Genomic DNA, 17,659 nt, shown 5'->3' on the forward strand with positions numbered 1-17,659 from the left:
GTTAAAATGGCAATAGTAAATCCTACCATATCAATAATTAATGTAAAAAGACAAAATCCTCAATAAAAAGATACAGAGTGGCTGAATGGGTAAAAAACCAAAAACCAAGATCCAATTGTGTACTGTCTACAAAAAAACTCATATTAGATTCAAGGACACACATAGGCTGAAGGTGGAGGGATGGAAAAGATATTTCATGCAAATGGAAACCAAAAGAGAGCAGGAGTGGCCATATTTATATCAAAGTAGACTTTAAGTCAGAAACTGTCTCTACAGACAAAGATGGTAATGACATAATGATAAAAGGGTCAATTCAACAGGAAGATAAAGCAATTGTAAATATATATGCACTCAACATCGGAGCACCTAAGTGTATAAAACAAATATTGACAGATTTGAAAGGATAAATTAGTAATACAGTAATAGTAAGAGACTCCAACAATCCACTTTCAATAATGGATAGAACATCCAGACAGAAAATCAATACAGAAATAGTGGACTAGAACAAAATGAACCCAGCAGACTTAGACACAGAGAACTTTTCACCCAACAGCAGAAGAATACACATTCTTCTCAAGTGCACACAGAGCATTCTCCAGAATAGATCACATGTTAGGTCACAAAACAAGTCTTAACAAATTTAAGGTGATTGGAATCTACTAAGTGTCTTTTCCGACCACAATGAAATGAAACTAGAAATCAATGACAGCAAAAAAATGGAAAAATTCACAAATATATGGAAACTGAATAATATACTCTTGAACAACCACTGGATCAAAAAATAAATCTAAAGGGAATTTTAAAAGGATTAAAATATATGTGTGTGTGTACATCCCCTCCACCCCTGCACACACACCAAAGAAACATATTTTTTGCCTGAATACTCATCCTTGAATACTGGAAAAGTGGCAAATAGTTTCCTTGATAGAACTGTAAGAAAATAGTCTATGAGTTATAGTTATTTATACATACTATAATTAGGCAATCTACATTCTTCAGCTAAAGGCTAAAAGCTATTACTTCAGAGGGCAGAGGACAGGTTTTGAATTCCCAAATAAGGTGCAGTTGTGCACCATTGTGGAGAGTGTGTAAATTTCCTCATGGATCTTTGCTCAAAGTTAAAAGTGCCTTTGAACAAATAGCACATATTGTGTGAGGAGCAAACCTGGCCTCTTGTAGTAGCATTTGTGTTGTTGATGGTACATGAGAGGCCAGAGCAAGGCTAAAAATTCTTAAACTTATAGGGATTCCAGGTAGAATGTTTGTGTCTTGAAATTACAGCTTTCACAGATTCCCCCATGCATCACTTATCTTCTCCATGTGACAGCCTAATTTTAGCTCCTTTTGTAGGATCAGTATTCCAGCCAGCCCCACAAAGAACTGCTTTCTAGAGACAAATTAAATGGCAAATGGCATGTGATCTCTTCCAGGATGGGCTCATCACTTGAGAAATTTTATGAAAAATGGAAGTCACAGATTTTCCACACACACACACACACACACACACACACACACACACACTGATCATATGACCAAGAGTTTTTGCAGAATCTTGATGTAAGACTCTGAAAAAAACATTATTTCAAGGTGACAGTAAATTTTTCTGGTGTGTGGTTGGAAATTTGGAAATTAAGCCTGTTATTTCCTTCTAGTCTAAACTGAAAATTTAGAAAAGAATAATGAAATATCCCATACATTTTTCAAACATATATTTACCAGACACCTATTTTGATGAGATATTCTACTATAAAGACTGGTCTCTGCTCTAGTTGAAGAGGGAAACATGCTGTCAGGAATTGTGCAGGGTCTGAGATTTTACTTGCTTTCAAGCCAACAAACTAGCCTGTTAGAATTTGCTGCTACTTCTCTGGCAGAAGACATGAGACTCCCGGTTCAGAGACAAAGGACTTTCTCACTCATGGCAAAAGCAGTGGCCAGAGCTTCATGCTGGTCTCTGTCAGTTTCTTATGCCCCTCAAGTCTCAGGGAAAGATGCAAAGGCCCCTCATGGATGCCCACACATGTGGTGGGCGTTACAGAAGGGGAACACTGAGCTTGGAGAATCTGCTGCCTTTGTAGCGAGCCTCCACTTTGTCCAGTGGACATGTTACCTCCTTCCTCCAGGATGCCTGTTGCAAACAACCCCGGGAAGTGGTCTGGGTAAAGAGTGATCAGGGCATACCCAAGTTCTTGACTTGGCCTTTCCCACCTTGGACAGAGAAGATGATGACAGGCGTGGTTTCTTTCGTCAGGCTCCCCACCACATCCACTGACCTTTCCTAACATCCTGTTTTTCCACATTGAACTCCAGTTGTTGCCATGAAAGACCCCCTAAGATAGTGATTACTGTGTCAAGTAATTGGGAAACTTCAAGAGGATAATTCTGATAAAGCCCAACCCCATCCCTTGTAATTATAACACATGTACGGTTATTGTTAGCCATGGGTTTCATCACTTATTTTTTACGCTATGAGCCTTTCCTCATCTTCCTTCATTATACCTTGCCTGATAACAGTCTCCTCTGGAATCTCTTTTTTATTCAAAGAAACAAAAACATGTTTAAAAAAAACTTGTGAATTAGCTAATAGTAATGAATATAAGACCCTTTGTCCTCTGGACAACAGTATTTTCAACAAACAGGGGAATCAAAATCCTAAATTTTGTATGTTTCTTAATGCGTAATTTCTCCTGGCTGTCACCTTTCTCTGTTGTGTTGTTAATATTCGGAATTTACTCGTCTTGGAGAGAATTTTTAAAGAATTTATCATTCGTAGGTTTCCCTAAGTATCTCCTTTAGTTTTTGTTTCATACTTGATTCGTTATAGACATGATTTCCTTAATTGTATTCGAGGAAGTATGCAGAGTGGCCAGCAGCAAAACTCAGGATCCACCATGCAAGACCCACCTTGTCCTCATGCTTGCCATTTTGAATGACCTTGTAAAGAGATTTTATAGAACTTGGATTTCAGTGCTTGCCCATCAAAGAGCAGAGGTAAAGGCATTATTTAAGCCAGAAAGAGAATTCTGAAGAAACACATAGACACAATTCCAGGTGTGTAGTTATCTAGCAAAAAGCCATGCATTTAAACAGCTAGAAGAAGAAAAAAAGAAGTCTTTTTGGTGTGTGATTCCAATGAATATGCTCCATGAGACATAAAGCAGTGTTTGCCTCATGACGCTTATTCAAACAAAAGGTTATGATTTGTGTTTATTTTTTGTGAGTAGTTTTACTTGGTTGCAAATGAGACTATATTCAAAATTAATGTTACTTTCAGAAGGGCATTCACTTCAACAGTCAGCACCAACTATGTCCCAGGTTTTGCAAAAGGTCTCTCTATCATTTGTGAAAACAGGTTGTGTTATCTCTTTCCCAACATCAAACATCTTCAGAAGTATCCCATTGCCTACAAAATAAAATCCAAACATCGTAGCCTCTTCCCAACCCCATCTGTGCCTGCCGTTTCCCACAATTGAGCTCCCATCCTACTCTGTCTTTAGCGACTTCAGAGAGGACACTTGAGGTGGCCCTAAGAATGTTACACGTGATACTTAGATGAGCCTAAGAGCGACCAAGAGCTTCTGGTCAAGATAGAGTTACAGGGACTGGATTTAAACTCCCACCTGAAACAAGAACAGCAACAAAAACCTGACAAAATATGAAGACATTGAACATCAGACAGTAAAGGACAGTGATCCTTGAAATATGGTCAACCAATGAGAGGAGAGTCTCCAGGGGACAGTGCAGGACGGGGAACTCAGGGGGATCCCTGCAGACTCCCTGAGTTGGGGAGACAGAGCTGAGGGTCTGAGGGAGACCGAGGCCTGGGGTTGAGAGTTCTCAGGACAGAATACTGGAGGTGAGAGAACCCTGGGATCTTCAGAGGGTCCCCCTGGAGAATTCAGTTGAATGCTGTTTAGCCGATGTACATGAAGAAACTATTTGAGTCTGAGAAAAGGATTAGAGGTTACAGTGTCCAGTACTCAGATTTGGGAGTAGCAACTCTTCCCACATTTGTTCAGGGTTCTCAGAACACTCTGACCTCAGGCGTGGAGAATAATTAGCCCTAAGCTGAGACTTGCTTCGGTTCTACCTAACAAATCTCCAAAACATGACTCTGTTCTCTGTATTCACATTTGCATGGTATATTAACTTTGTCCTCTGTAATATTATCATAATCACACCCTTTCTGGCTATTTTACAGGCAGTCTTGAGAACAAATGAGCAGGTTCCGAGGAAGGGGATTAGGCAAAGACTTCTGTAGTCACACCAGCCTACAGAAAATTGGGGAACTTTCTTAAAGGATGCTATTGATTAGAACACATGGGTTCAAGTATCCATGAGCAAGCCCTGTGCATGCTCCCAGACTAGACCATCATTTGAAACATTTACAGTGTTACAGTTAACATTTCATGTTAACGAGGAAATGCAATGAGTATGTCCCACCTCGTCTTGAGGATTTGTCAACTCCTTGATTAGAAAATTGAAACTAACCTCATTAATACCATGGTCTTTCTGGTGAAAGATCCATTTTTCCTAATAATTTTTTGAGTATTTACAGTATTTTCTGCATTTATCGTTTGAGTATTGTATGAGTATGTATATTGAAGGACATAAAATTATTCTAAATCTTTGGTCATTTTTGTGAATCATGGTTATTCTTTTTTTCTATTTCTGGCAAGGATTTGAGAGTAAATTATCTAAAGAAGAATGAATTGTATTTGGATAGTTAAAATTCTATGAGTGAACCCTCTGAGAGCATAAGACAAAGAAATCTCATCTCAGCATCTTATTCATCTTATTCTTATTCATAATACTTGAAATTCTAGCTAGTGCTAATAGGCAAGAAAAGGAAATGAAAGGCATACAAATTGGGAAGGAAGAAATTAAACACAGAAGAAAATCCCGAGGTCACAGGATACTAGATAAATACAAATATTGATACAAACCACATTTCTATATTCTAGCAATGAATATGTAGAGATCAAAATTAAAAACATAAAAATAAACCTTAATCTAAACCTCACACCTTATTCAAAAATTAACTCAAAATGAATCACAGATTTAAATGTAAAACGTAAAACTATAAAAACTTTTAGGAAAAAAAAGAGAAAATCACCACGATCTAGGGCTAGATAAAGATAAGTTGCAGACTGGGAAAAAAAAATTTGCAAACCACATATCTGACAATGGACTAGAATCTAGAATGCAAAAAGAACTCTCAAAACTCAGTTAAAGGGGCTTCCCTGGTGGCGCAGTGGTTGAGGGTCTGCCTGCCAATGCAGGGGACACGGGTTCGAGCCCTGGTCTGGGAGGATCCCACATGCCGCGGAGCGGCTGGGCCCGTGCGCCACAACTACTGAGCATGCGCGTCTGGAGCCTGTGCCCCGCAACGGGAGGGGCCGCGATAGTGAGAGGCCCGCGCACCGCGATGAAGAGCGGTCCCTGCACCGCGATGAAGAGTGGCCCCCACTTGCCGTAACTGGAGAAAGCCCTCGCAAGAACTGAAGACCCAACACAGCCAAAAATAAAGAAATAAATAAATAAAGTAGCTATAAAAATTAAAAAAAAAAAATTTGTTCTTTAAAAAAAAAAAAAAAAAAAACTCAGTTAAAAAAGAAAAAAAAGCAAACAATCCAGCTAGAAAATGGGGAAAGTTATGAGCAGAGACTTTACCAACGAGGATAAACAGATGGCACATGAACACTTGAAAAGGTCATTAGCTGTGAGGGAAATGAAAATTAAAACCACAGTGATATATCATTACACACCTATCAGAATTGCTAAAATAAAATAGTGATATCAAATTCTGGCACGGAGGCAGAGAGACTGGATCATTCATACATTGCTGGTAGGAATGTAAAATGTTTCAGCCACTCTGGAAAACAATTAGGAAATTTCTTATGAAAGTAAACATTCAGTTACCATATGACCCAGCAATTGTACTTTTGGACATTTATCCCAGCGAAATAAAAACTCATGTTCACACACAGACCTGTGCACAAATGCTCCTGAGCTTTATTTGTAATAGCCCAAAACTGAAAACAACCCAGTTATTTATCAGCTGGAGAATGAACAAACATGGAACTCAGCAATAAAAAGGGATGAACTATTGATACATGCAGCGACTTGGATGAATCTTGAGGGAATTATGCTGAGTGAAAATAGCCAGTTCTGAAAAGTTACATGCTTTATGATGCCAGTTGTATACCAGTCTTGCAATGACAAAATTATAAAAATGGAGACCAGACAAGTGGTTGACAGGGGTCTGGAAAGGGAGATTGAGTGGGGAGCAGGGAGAGAGAGGTGAGTGTGTCTAAAAAAGGGCAACACGGGCGGGGAGGGTGGATCCTTGTGGTGATGGAAATGTTCTCTGTCTTGACTGTATCATTGTCAATCATGGTTATGATATCACGCTATAGTTTTATAAGATGCTACCATGGGGGAAACTGAGGGAAGGGTATCCAGGATCTCTCTATGATTTCTTACACCTACAAGTGAATCTATAGTTATCTCAAGAAAAGAAGTTTAAAAAACTTGGAATTCTTATCAAAATTTTCAGTTACACTTTATAATCGACAGAGATTGCCCACCTACTCAAATGTTGGCAATTTGAAGATTTTCTTAGACAGTGACTACCTAATAATTATCAAAATTGTAAAATACATCACTTAGTATCTAAGAGTAATTTGATCAACCATGTATAAACCAAGAATAAACAAACGTGTCTATAAAAGGCCAGTTTTGATGATGAAAAAAGAAACCCACAATTGACCATCCTCATCCTGGACCTTGACGGCAATGCCGAGGAGGCTGCCATCTGTGTTGCCAAGATGACGCTGACGTCCTCCCGCATCTTTTCTCACAGGAACTGCTCTTCAGCGTGTGTGCCCTCAACGTCCTGTCCACCATCGTGTGTGCGCTGGCCACAGCCATGTGCTGCATGCAGATGGTCTCCGCTGACGTCCTGCAGATGGTGAGTGGTCCCCCTTCCTCCCCAGCACACTCAGAATGGCAGGCTCCTGCCCCTCCTCCCCAGCCAGTTTGAGACCAATGTATCGTGGACACTGCTGGCTTCCAGCCAGAAGCCCCGAGGGCAGTAAGCCCCGACAGCACGTGGGGCTTGGAGATCCTTGGAGGTCCCTCCATGCTGCCCTATGGAAGACAAAACTCACACATTTGGTGCCACTGATGTATTTATTTTAGGTGTTGTTGGAGCTCCTTGTTGACAGGGTCCAGCTACCATCACGTGCCTCTAGATAGCCCCTGGTTTGTGTCCCTGAGTAATTTTAGCGACAGTCCTGTAGCCTGAGATGTCCTCTAGGCCTGGCACCTCCAGAGCAAGGCTCTGTTCAGAATTCACTTTTAATGAAGGAAGATTGTTTAGAAGATGAGTTCTTCTCAAATTGAAAAACTGCTCCTCTGTGCTTTGCAGATTTGCTAATTAACTCTGAGCTCAAAATCCAGTGACAGGTCACTGGCCAGCCATCGTTGGAACCTCTGGCCAGGGTCTTAGAGAAGAGGAAGTGCTGGTCCCCAGGGGAATGATGAGGCCAAGAGCAGAGGTCACACACTTATTAATACATGCTCAATAAGTAATGACGGCTCTTCGTTATTAGTGTGAATGGAACACAGCCCACTGCTCAGTACGTTACCACTAAAGTCAGCAAATAAAGGGAAAGTGATGGGAAGACATTGCTGTTCATGCTAAGGGTAGGAACCGTGCCCTCCCTCTTCCCCGTGGCCCCTCCAAGACCTGCCCTGCCTCCCCTCTCCAATGTTTTCAGCATCTCATGAAAAAAAAGGCAAGTTTTTCTTATAGGAGCCTGTTTGATTTGTTGTTTCTCACCCACCCCGCGGCAGTACATCAGTTCATCAAGATGCAGGGCCAGAGAGCATCATTACCCAGGCGTTAAAAATTCATTGGCTCTAATCGTGTGCAGCCTCTTTCTCCCTGTGTACATCCACACAGCTGTCACAACCGCGCCGACCTTTCCGAGAGGCGGCAGTTTTCTGAAAGATATCTAATTAAGCAGTTCTTCAGCAGCGATGAACTTCAGGCCTTGCTCGCCGAGGCCTCGTGTTGGCGATTCTCTCCAGCCTGTGGTGTAATGGAAGGTTAAGTACTGTGGGCCTGCGGTCACCTCAGCAGATTTTACTCTTGATCTGGAAATATCACACCAATTTGGCCAAACTAACAGAACCACAGGGCTGGAAATGCTGAAAGTTTGTATACCCTAGGTTTTCAGAATTAAAATGGAAATTACCAACTAAGTAAGAAGAAAGTGTGTCGTAGCTAAAATAGTGTATGTGGTGAAACATAACGTGCAGGTCATTGTCAGTCCTCCGTGTAGAAAGCGAGCGGCCTGGCATCCTGGGTCTGAGGTCAGCTACATCTGGGTCGGGGTCCCACGGCTTTTACCTACGAACCTCCCTGAACCTCATTTTTCTCACTCAGGAGGGGCCCTGTTTAAATATCTGGTGAGAACTCAAATGTGAACTATTTTGATTCTTAAATACATGGAGGGAATACGTCCCGGTTTGTATTGGGTCATCGCAGCTGTGACCACAAAGGCAGTGGTGCTCGAGGTACTTTATCAACCAGATGTAAAGTATGGTTGCAATTACAACAGCTGCCATTAGAACCCCTGGCTGTTTCATGGCTAAGTATTATACTTGGTGAGTAAATTTGCTTCAGACCCCTGGCTTGGAAATAGAAATCAATGAGTTTGCTGCCGGTGTGTTCTTCTCCTTTTGTGACCACGGACTATGGAACAGACCAGGCTCTACTCTCCTCAGAAGGCCGGTTACCCCACTGACCTGCAGAGCCACCGGGGAGCCCATGACTGTGGCACCCGTGGGACCAGCACCTGACCTTGGGCACATCACCACCCATTTGTCCCAGTTTCCTCTGCTCTAAGTAAGACTGTTTACATCCTACTGTCCTCATAGGGCCACTGAGAGGATGACTTAGATAACGTGTCAGTGGGCTTTGGAAAAGCATGGTGGCCACATGGAGGTTGGCTGTTACCACGTGGGTCAGGGGCTGGGCCAGCCTGGCCACACATGCTGTGTCCTTGGAGAAGAAGTGGGACAGCCCAAGGGGGTCATGGTTACACCCTGATGGATGGGGCTGGTAGTTATGTTATCCCTGAGGATGCCTCAGAAGCCCTTGTTAATTTTTTTACAAGTCTTTTTCTCCCCCAGCTTTATTGAGATATAGTTGACTTTAATTTTCTTACTTCATATTGTTAAACTCTTTAATTAAAGAAGTAACATAGGATCATTGAAACAAATAAAATATAGAGGTATATAAAGAAAAAGTTGATCATCTCCCCTCCCCCACTGCATTCTCCTGAGAACAATTTGCAGTGAATCTTCCCTTTGTTTCTTGATTTCTTAGGACTTATAGAAACATATGAAAATAATCTATCTTCCTTTTTTCCTCCCTCCCTCCTTTTCTCCATCTCTCTCTCCTTCCTTCCCTTTCTTCCTTCATTTATTCCTTCTTTTTTTGCCAAAATGGGATCACACCACGTATGTTACTCTACAACTTAATCTTATAACCTGAAACAATCATGGCCATCCAGCTAAGTCAGTAGAAAGAGAGATGTTTGAATATCTGCAGTGGTCCATGAGATGGAAGTCACGGCAGTTATTTGGCCATTTCTCTGAGTTGCTACTTGTTTTTGATTTGGGTTCTGTCTCTGCCTCTGCAAATGGTTCTCCTTGTACATACAGTTATAACTCTCTTGACCAACCTGTGCTGACCTGATGGCCAGCCAGCTGCGGTTCTCCATCCCTCCTGGAAGATGCGCTTCCTGCTGCCCACAGCACACCCCCACTCCCTGCAGCCTCTGCAGTTCACCCACGTGCCATTTCTGCTCCCAGCAGTTGGGTCATCAGCTTTCCAAGGGACAGTTGTATCTATCCCCAGACCAGTTTAGGCCAGTGGTATGTGGACTCTAAGTGCATATTCTAGTTCTACGTGAGCCAGTGAAATATGAGTGCAAAAAGAGAGTTATGTCTATTACAACAAAATTGAGTGCTCTGAAAAGAGTCAGTGAAAGAGGCTCACTAAATATATTGCCATCAGTTTAGAAGTGGGTCAGACAACTCTAAGGGGTTGGGATAAAAACTGAAAAAAATCGAAGGTGTGTCTGCATACACATTGCTTCCCAAGTACCTTTAAATTCTGGCTCTGCTGTAAAAACACAGAACTGGAAAGTCAGAGAATGTCTTACGGGTGTAGTTTATGCAGGAAGAACCACAGGGCACCCATCAGCAGACTGTGACTCACAGCAAAGGCCTTAGCCCACGTGGAAGGAACCCATAATTTTATTCTTATTTTTGTGGACCAGCATTTTGGGATGATTAAGAGTTTGGGGAGAATTCATATAATGAATGCATATCTACATGAGATGCAAATTGTTATGTCTGTTGTCAGAATTTATCAAGCTGAATTCCTCTAATGTGTTTGGAAATAGTGGCAAAAGACCATCTGATGATAAAATTCAGTTTATAGATATAGTTTAGTGGAGAAAGCATTTACCTCCAAAGTGTCTATAATCTCATATTTTTAGTTTTATTTCCTAAGTGTAATCTCAGTTTTCCATTAAACTTTTTTCTTCCCCACTTACTTTCTTGCCAGCCACCTAGCCTTGGGGACATGGTCTGCTATTACCTGCATCTCCATTTCGCACGCACTTGTTAACTTCATCTTTTATTACAGACATCTATGTTCTCCACTCGTCCTACGCCTTGTAAAGTAGAGCTGCTTCAGAAGCTGCAGGCAGGGTACCGTGGCCGTCACAGACACACTACTGTGGGCTTGCCCACGGAGCTCGGAATGGGTGCTGGCCGGACAGGGAGGGATGTAGTGCCCCCTGGGAGCCCCCAGATCACTCAAGTTCACCTGTATCTTCCCCTCTCCAGTTCTCCCCACTGAGACCGGCCCTCCTCTGACCCACAGTGACCTTCCTTGAGGTCTGGATTCAGCAGAAAGGTCTCTTACCCTATCAGATCAGGACCAATAATGGGTGTCTTCTTGACCTAAAAAGCCAGCTACAGCAGACAATCATAAAAATGATACATACCGTGAACATTTTATTTTGGCTTTAAACATGCAAATGAGCATTTGTCCCCCAGTCTTGGTTTGGGGCCATGATCTTCTCTTTGATTATGGGTCTCTTTGGTGTATCAGGTTGTATTTACTGCATCAAATTTATGGAACTCGCAGCCTCTATGATTTCCAGATTTAGTTCCTTTTGATTGGAGTCAGACAGGTGAAGCCATCTGCATGCAGAACTCCCTGGATATTTTACGATTCTTCTCCACTCTGTTATGACTGCCTGGCCAGGACCTACCTTGGCAGCAGTTTCTGCTTAGCTATCGAGTCTTTCCAAAGCCTTCAACTCGGTTTTCACGGAACAAGCAAGTTTTCCCATCTGCATTCATATTTCATTGCAAATTACAGTAGTAACTAAAACTGGTCTGAACCTGTTTGAGGAGGCAGCCCTGCTCACCCAGGGGTGGCAGGACCAGAGAGCAGCAGGGTGACCGGGGCGGGCATCACTCCAGGGTCCGGAGCACAGGGGGAGAGCTCCAGCTCACCAAAAGAGGTCCATTCAGAAAACTTTTATTGTGGCAATAATCCTGCTCTTTCTCCCAAGGATAGCACGTGCCTAAGATAGGTCCTTCCTCCCAGAACAAACCCCTGAGAAGGGGCTTCTCCCCGGCAGGGTCTAAAATGCAAACTCCTCTTTTATAGATGATGAGGGTTGGGCGATGATGCCCATGCCAGGTGTGTGAACACCTCAACCAGGTACCAACCTCACTTCGCTCACCAGGCACAGGTGTACCTTTGTCACCACACGGACCAACCGGGGCTTTTACAGGTGGCCCAGGGCAAGCACAACCTCCTGGGAAAGAAGGGATGCTTCAGGGCACGTTTCCTCCCCAGCGCACCCAGATGCAGGCTCGGCTCTGCGCCTGGCCATCACCCTGCAGACGAGGGGCCGAGGAGGGTGCGGGTGGGCAGCAAGCATTTCTGTGGGTCCTGACGGATGACCAGGAGGTTGCTGGGTGAGAGGAGGCGGGATCTGGGGGGAGAGAACAGCCTGAGTTTGGTACTTGGGGTTGGTTCAAACAGCAGATGGAGGAGTTTGGGGCATCAGTGGGTTAGTGGGTAAAGAAACTGGAAACTAGGTGGGATTCAGGGAGCAGAGGTCTCGTAAAAGAGTTTTAAAAGGGAGTGACCTCATCACGTTGGATTAAATGTAGCTTTTTTAAAAATATATTATTTAATTTATTTATTTGCTTGGTTGTGCTGGGTCTTAGTTGCGGCTCGTGGGCTTCTTAGTTGTGGCATGCGAACTCTTAGTTGCGGCATGCATGTGGGATCTAGTTCCCTGAGCAGGGATCAAACCCAGGCTCCCTGCATTGGGAGCATGGAATCTTAACCACTGCGCCACCAGGGAAGCCCCTAAACAAAGCTTTTTAAAGCAGAACAAGAGGAAGAAGCCCAAGGCAGAGAGATGATTTAGATGCTTCTGCAAGGAGGAGGTGACCTGGGGGCTGCCGGGAGGTGGCAGTGAGGGGGTGTGTGTTCACCTGTGGAGTGGATGCTTATAGAGCACCTGCTGGGCCCTCGGCGCCAGCCCCCATGATGGACCCCGTGGCCGGGGCCCAGGAGAGAAAAGGAGCTCGACATAGCTCATACGGGGAGCTGGTTGGCCGGGGGTGGAAGGCAGAGGAGCAAGGAGGGCCTGGAGGTTACACAGAGACAGCAGCAGAAGCTCTGCCCCCCTTAGAGCTGGAGGACATAGGGGAGGAGGGGCAGGAGCAGTGACAGGAACCCCCCGCCCTGCCACATCTTCACCAGGCTCCCTCTCGCGTCCCCGTTGGCAGAACCTAACAGGACGCCAGCTGCAAGGGAGCCTGGGACCGTGGGGTGCAGACCTTCAACACCCCTGTCTCAGAGCAGAGTCCAGAGCTGGTGACCCTGGGCTCCCATACAGACGCTGCCTCATCAGACAGATATTGAGGGGTGTCAAGGGAGATGTCGGTGTGACTCGCGGGCCTCCGGCTGTGGAAGCCAAGGAGCCGGGGTAAATGCTGCTGAGTCTGACGTGCTTCCGCGAAGATAGGCCAGTGTCCCCCCTGGAAAGGCCATCTGGAGTTTAGGGCACAAACGGAGATGGTCGTTTAGCCTTTAAAAAGCCTCCCTCGTGTGGCTGCATTGACTCATTTAAACCTGCTAATAGGATTGCCTGGACCTCCTCACCTCTCTCATTCCTGGTGGGATTGGATCTTCCACAGAAAAGCACTTTGGCTTTTGCATTTCACGCTTGAGTATGTTATTGATTTTTCTAATTTCTGATAAGGCTAATTCAAAATCTTCCCCCATGAGACCTCCAGGACCTTTGGCTTCATGCCGGCTGCTCAGCTTCCTGCAGTAGCCGCAGGGCGAGCAGCTTTCCAAAGTCAAGGCTGGCAGACACATCCACCCTGCCCTTGGCCATGGATGCACCTCTATCTCAGACCACTAAACATACAAACCGTGGGTCACACCAGCTGGAGGGGCAAGGACCGTGCTCTGTGTGTGAAGAAGGCAGGTGTCACACGTTTAGACATGTGCAGTCTGATGTGTCACACATTTAGACACGCCCCCACCCATCCCCAGTTCTTTCTGCATTAGTCTAGAGCATGCTGATTTCATAGCACTGGACTGTATTCAGAATCACGACCTCACCCGTACTTGTCCAGAAATGTTCCACCACCCCCCGGCCTCCCTCAGCTCCAGACCACCCCACCCGCTGCTGCCAGGAGGCACTTCCTACCACACGGCTTCGGTAGAGCTGCTGCCCAGCTCCAGCACCCTCGCTGGCTCCCCAGTGCCCCCAGAATTAGGAAGTAACTTCTAGAGCCCTAACCGAAATTTGCTCTCCGTAAACACATCTTCCACTAGCTCACCTGTTCTTCTTGAGCTCAGAGCCCCTCCTGTGAGCCCACTCATTGAAATCCTCCTCATCTTTCAGGCCCATTCAAATGTCATCTTCTACATTAACCTTTTGTGGATCTCTGCAGGTTCCTGCAGAGCTTGGAGAGTTCACTGTTTCCTCATGGAACTGTCCTTGCTTGGCCATGGACAGTTGACTCTGGGTCCTGGTCTTACCCACCCCTTGCCGCCCCCCATGCAGTGGGAGGTCCCAGAGCATAGTGTTCAGTAGCCTGGGGTCTGTCCACAGCTGGAGGCACTCTCGGGGAGGTGTCCCCTGGACCTGGAGCTGTGCCTCGGGTACCTCCACGCCACAGGTCATCTCTGGGGAGCAGTGGCCCATGGAAGGAGCAGCACGTATTGGGTGGTGCCTCCCAAGAACAGAAATGGAAAATGAGGCAGAGACAGCTTCATTTTAAGTGATTTGACCTCACATTGCTCAAGCAGCCTCTCAGTTTTGAGGTTGCCCCCAGAATGTTCTAGAGCTCATGAAGGATTCTTTTCCCTCAGAGCAGTGTTTTCCAAAGTGTGTGAATTCCCTAGAACTGCCAAATATTGATGGATACTATGTGTCCAAAGGGGCCCATCACAAAATATTTGAGGAACGTTCCATGAACGGGCTAAACAATGTAACGGATTTTTTGGTGCAGGCCTTCTCAGGGCCTTGAACACACTTATAATGCACATGACAGGGCCCCAAGGAGGGAGTACCAAAGTGGCTTTGCCCAAGTTTATTTCAGTGTAGGGGTTGGGGAGGGCGTGGGAGGGACATCCTGAGAGTCTGGTGTTTTCTCAGGAACTCACTCCAGGAAGTGCTGTCTTCAGCCCTGGGCGGCAGGCACCCCTCTGACCACAAGCTCTTCATCAGAGGAGACAGGTTTAGTGGCAGGGACAGAACCTAACTTCCCGGACTGTGCTTTGCCTCAGAAGACAGGCATCTGCGTAGCAGCGTGGGAACCGAGCGTGATAAGGCTCCGGAGCAGAGGGTGTGATCCTCCTGGACCTGCCGTTTTAAATGTGTGTTTAGCCGTCACGGTTTGACGGGTTAAAGTACCTGAGTTCCACGCGCATCATTAAAGCTTCTGCACAGTTACCTTCGTTAGACATAACGAAGACGTATGTCATAACGTTTGAGCCACAGCAGCCGGCCTGATCACTCGGAACCTCTCTGTTTTGCAGTTCCTTCCACAAAGGGCGCCTTCCGCCAGCCCGGCCTGCATGACCCCACATGGCACTGTCCTCCACCAGACCCTGGATTTCGATGAGTTTGTGCCCCCGCTGCCCCCTCCGCCCTATTACCCTCCGGAGTACACCTGCACACCCACCACCGAGGCCCACAGGTGGGTCTTCCCTGGGGACACCTCCCTGAGCTATGCTGGGGCCCAAGGATGGGAGGCCGTCGTTGGGGGGTGATGTGGGAGGTGCTCCTTGTCCGGGAAGGTGAGCAGAGGGGGAAGCGAACGAAGGCCTGTTGGATCAGACAGCAGAGCCCGGGGAGGTGGGAGGGCTCAGCGCCCCGTGCGTTTCCGCTGGCCTCACTGTAGGGCCTCAGAGAAGAAACCCAGCCAGGCAGGAGCAGCCCTGTCCCACTCTTCACGAAACACAGTACTGCTGTCGGTCTATGGTCATTTAATAGAACATGTCACATTTAATTAAAGATTGAATCAGCTGTATGATGGTTTTAATTGTCATGGAAAAGGCCATAGAGTTCATTGAAAGTGTCAGTATCTTTCCAGCAAAAAACAAAAGTGAGGACTGCCTAGTGAATGAGGTTTTTATTTCACGAACACGAGAATTCCAGGCGGGGAATCGGTCTGATCGCTTTGAGGGAAACGGGAAGGGTCCGGGCTCCTTACCCAAGGAGTGATGTTCTGCGGTTCTGCCTTTCCAGGGGCCTCCACCTGGACTTTGCTTCCTCCCCATTCGGCACTTTGTACCGCGTCACCATCAACAGCCCCGGCCTGCTCTACCCCGCCGAGCTCCCGCCGCCCTACGAGGCCGTGGTGGGCCCGACCCCCACCAGCCAGGTGAGGCCCGACCCCGACAGGCCAGTTCCCCCGTTCCCGGTCCTGCTGCCTGTGTTGGCATCTCCCTCAGCCTTTCAGCAAACCTGTGGGACGCTGGTCGTCTTAGCCCGGTCGTGGGGAGAAGAGGCAGCAGGCGCAGAGAGCAGATCCTGCAGAGATGGCAGCCAGGCGGGGATTCCAACCCCATGTCTGTGCTGACTTTCCTTGCCTCCCCTCAGATGTGCTGGGGACACAGTGCAGAAAGAGCTGGCCCAGGCTCTGATCCATGGGCAGAGGCCCCCCGGGGTGGGGTTGGGCCATGGTCTGAGTATGCAGGGGTCTCTGGGCTGTTTCAGCTACAGGCCACTGTCAAAGTCATCCGGACACCTGAGAGAGCTCGTCTGGATTCCTGGTCTTGTCAGAGGCCTGGCGGCTACAGCCAGGGAGGTGCCTGATCCCAGCGGGCAGGCACGGGGGGTGTGCGGCCTCAGTTTCCTTATCTGTGAAATGGGGTCATAATAGTACCAAGCACATCGGATGGAACAGCATGTTTGTAATGGACAGGACTGGGCACATGGCAGGGTCTGACTCAGCAAAAGCCACGTGCCCTTTCTTGGTATTATTATCCTCGTCCTCGTCATCATCGTTGTCATTGCTGAATATCGAGGGGCACCAGCCAGGGCAGAGAGACGTGAGCACCGGGAAAGGCCATCTGGTGCCCAAGTGCAGACGGAGTGGTGGGGCCATGCGGGTGTCCCCCAGGGCACCACAGGGATTGGGGCGTGGTGGGCAGCCACAGCCGTCAAGGGAGCAGGGGCACCGGGACAGGGCTGCAGCCACTCCTGGGCCCCGCGCATCAGTCAGAGGAGACGCAGACAGACCCGGAGCGTCGGGGGCATGCTGTGATGTCTCAGCAGCCACGGAGCTGCCCTGACACGTGTCCCCGCCCGGAGCCCCCCGCCCAGAGGTGGTGCAGGCCCCGACCTCGCACTGTCGCCCTGTGAGACGGCGCCCGTGGTGAGCTGGCCGGGCGGCAGAGCCCATCCGTTCCCGCCACCCCCTGAGGATCGGCCCTGGGGACCCCTGTGCTGGGCTCAGCGTCCAGGGGATGAGACCAGAGACAGTGCCGTCCACAAGGCGATCAAGTCCTGCAGGCCAGTGGCCGTGTGACGGGAAGGGACGAGGCTCGGCGCGGTGCAGGGCATCTGTGTGACAGGCTCTCCTCGGGGTCCTGGGGCACGACTGCCCAGCACCCCCCAGCCCCGGCCAGCCACCCAGCCCACCCTGGCCCAGGCAGAGGCTCCTGACACCCCGGGGCCTCCCTCCAGGCCTGCTCCCACCGAGAGGTCCCGAGGCTCGCCAGGCCCCCACGGCAGAGGGACTCGGCTGGGACTCCTGGCTGTTTTTCTGTCCACGGGAGAAACAGAGGCATGGGGCTGTGAGGAAGGAGGCAGCGGTGTGACCGTGACTCTCATCTCTAGACTTATAAGAACTGAAATTCTCTGGAATTTTTCCCTTTAAAGCGGAGCAGAGCATTCTGCCTTCCTGGAGTGGGTTTATTTTTCTCTTCATGATAAAAACAGTTCAAATCAATATTGGAAACCGCTTCTTGTGGTAACAGTCAGACCCCTGAGTGGAGCCCCGGGTGCTGCAGGGC

General features: G+C 47.3%; 1 protein-coding gene across 3 annotated transcripts in view; it reads left to right on the forward strand.

The window, feature by feature from the left end:
- The window catches only part of ENTREP2 (endosomal transmembrane epsin interactor 2), a 424,923-nt gene that overhangs the window by 386,680 nt on the left and 20,584 nt on the right, over positions 1-17,659 (forward strand). For all 3 annotated transcript variants that reach the window (XM_057544109.1, XM_057544110.1, XM_057544111.1), the window contains 3 exons: positions 6,866-6,973; positions 15,176-15,336; positions 15,888-16,023. In XM_057544109.1, the coding sequence (XP_057400092.1) occupies positions 6,866-6,973; positions 15,176-15,336; positions 15,888-16,023 (405 nt within the window). The remainder of the gene's footprint in view (positions 1-6,865; positions 6,974-15,175; positions 15,337-15,887; positions 16,024-17,659) is intronic.

The sequence above is a fragment of the Balaenoptera acutorostrata genome, chromosome 3, assembly GCF_949987535.1.
Source record: "Balaenoptera acutorostrata chromosome 3, mBalAcu1.1, whole genome shotgun sequence".
NCBI classification, from domain to species: domain Eukaryota; kingdom Metazoa; phylum Chordata; class Mammalia; order Artiodactyla; family Balaenopteridae; genus Balaenoptera; species Balaenoptera acutorostrata.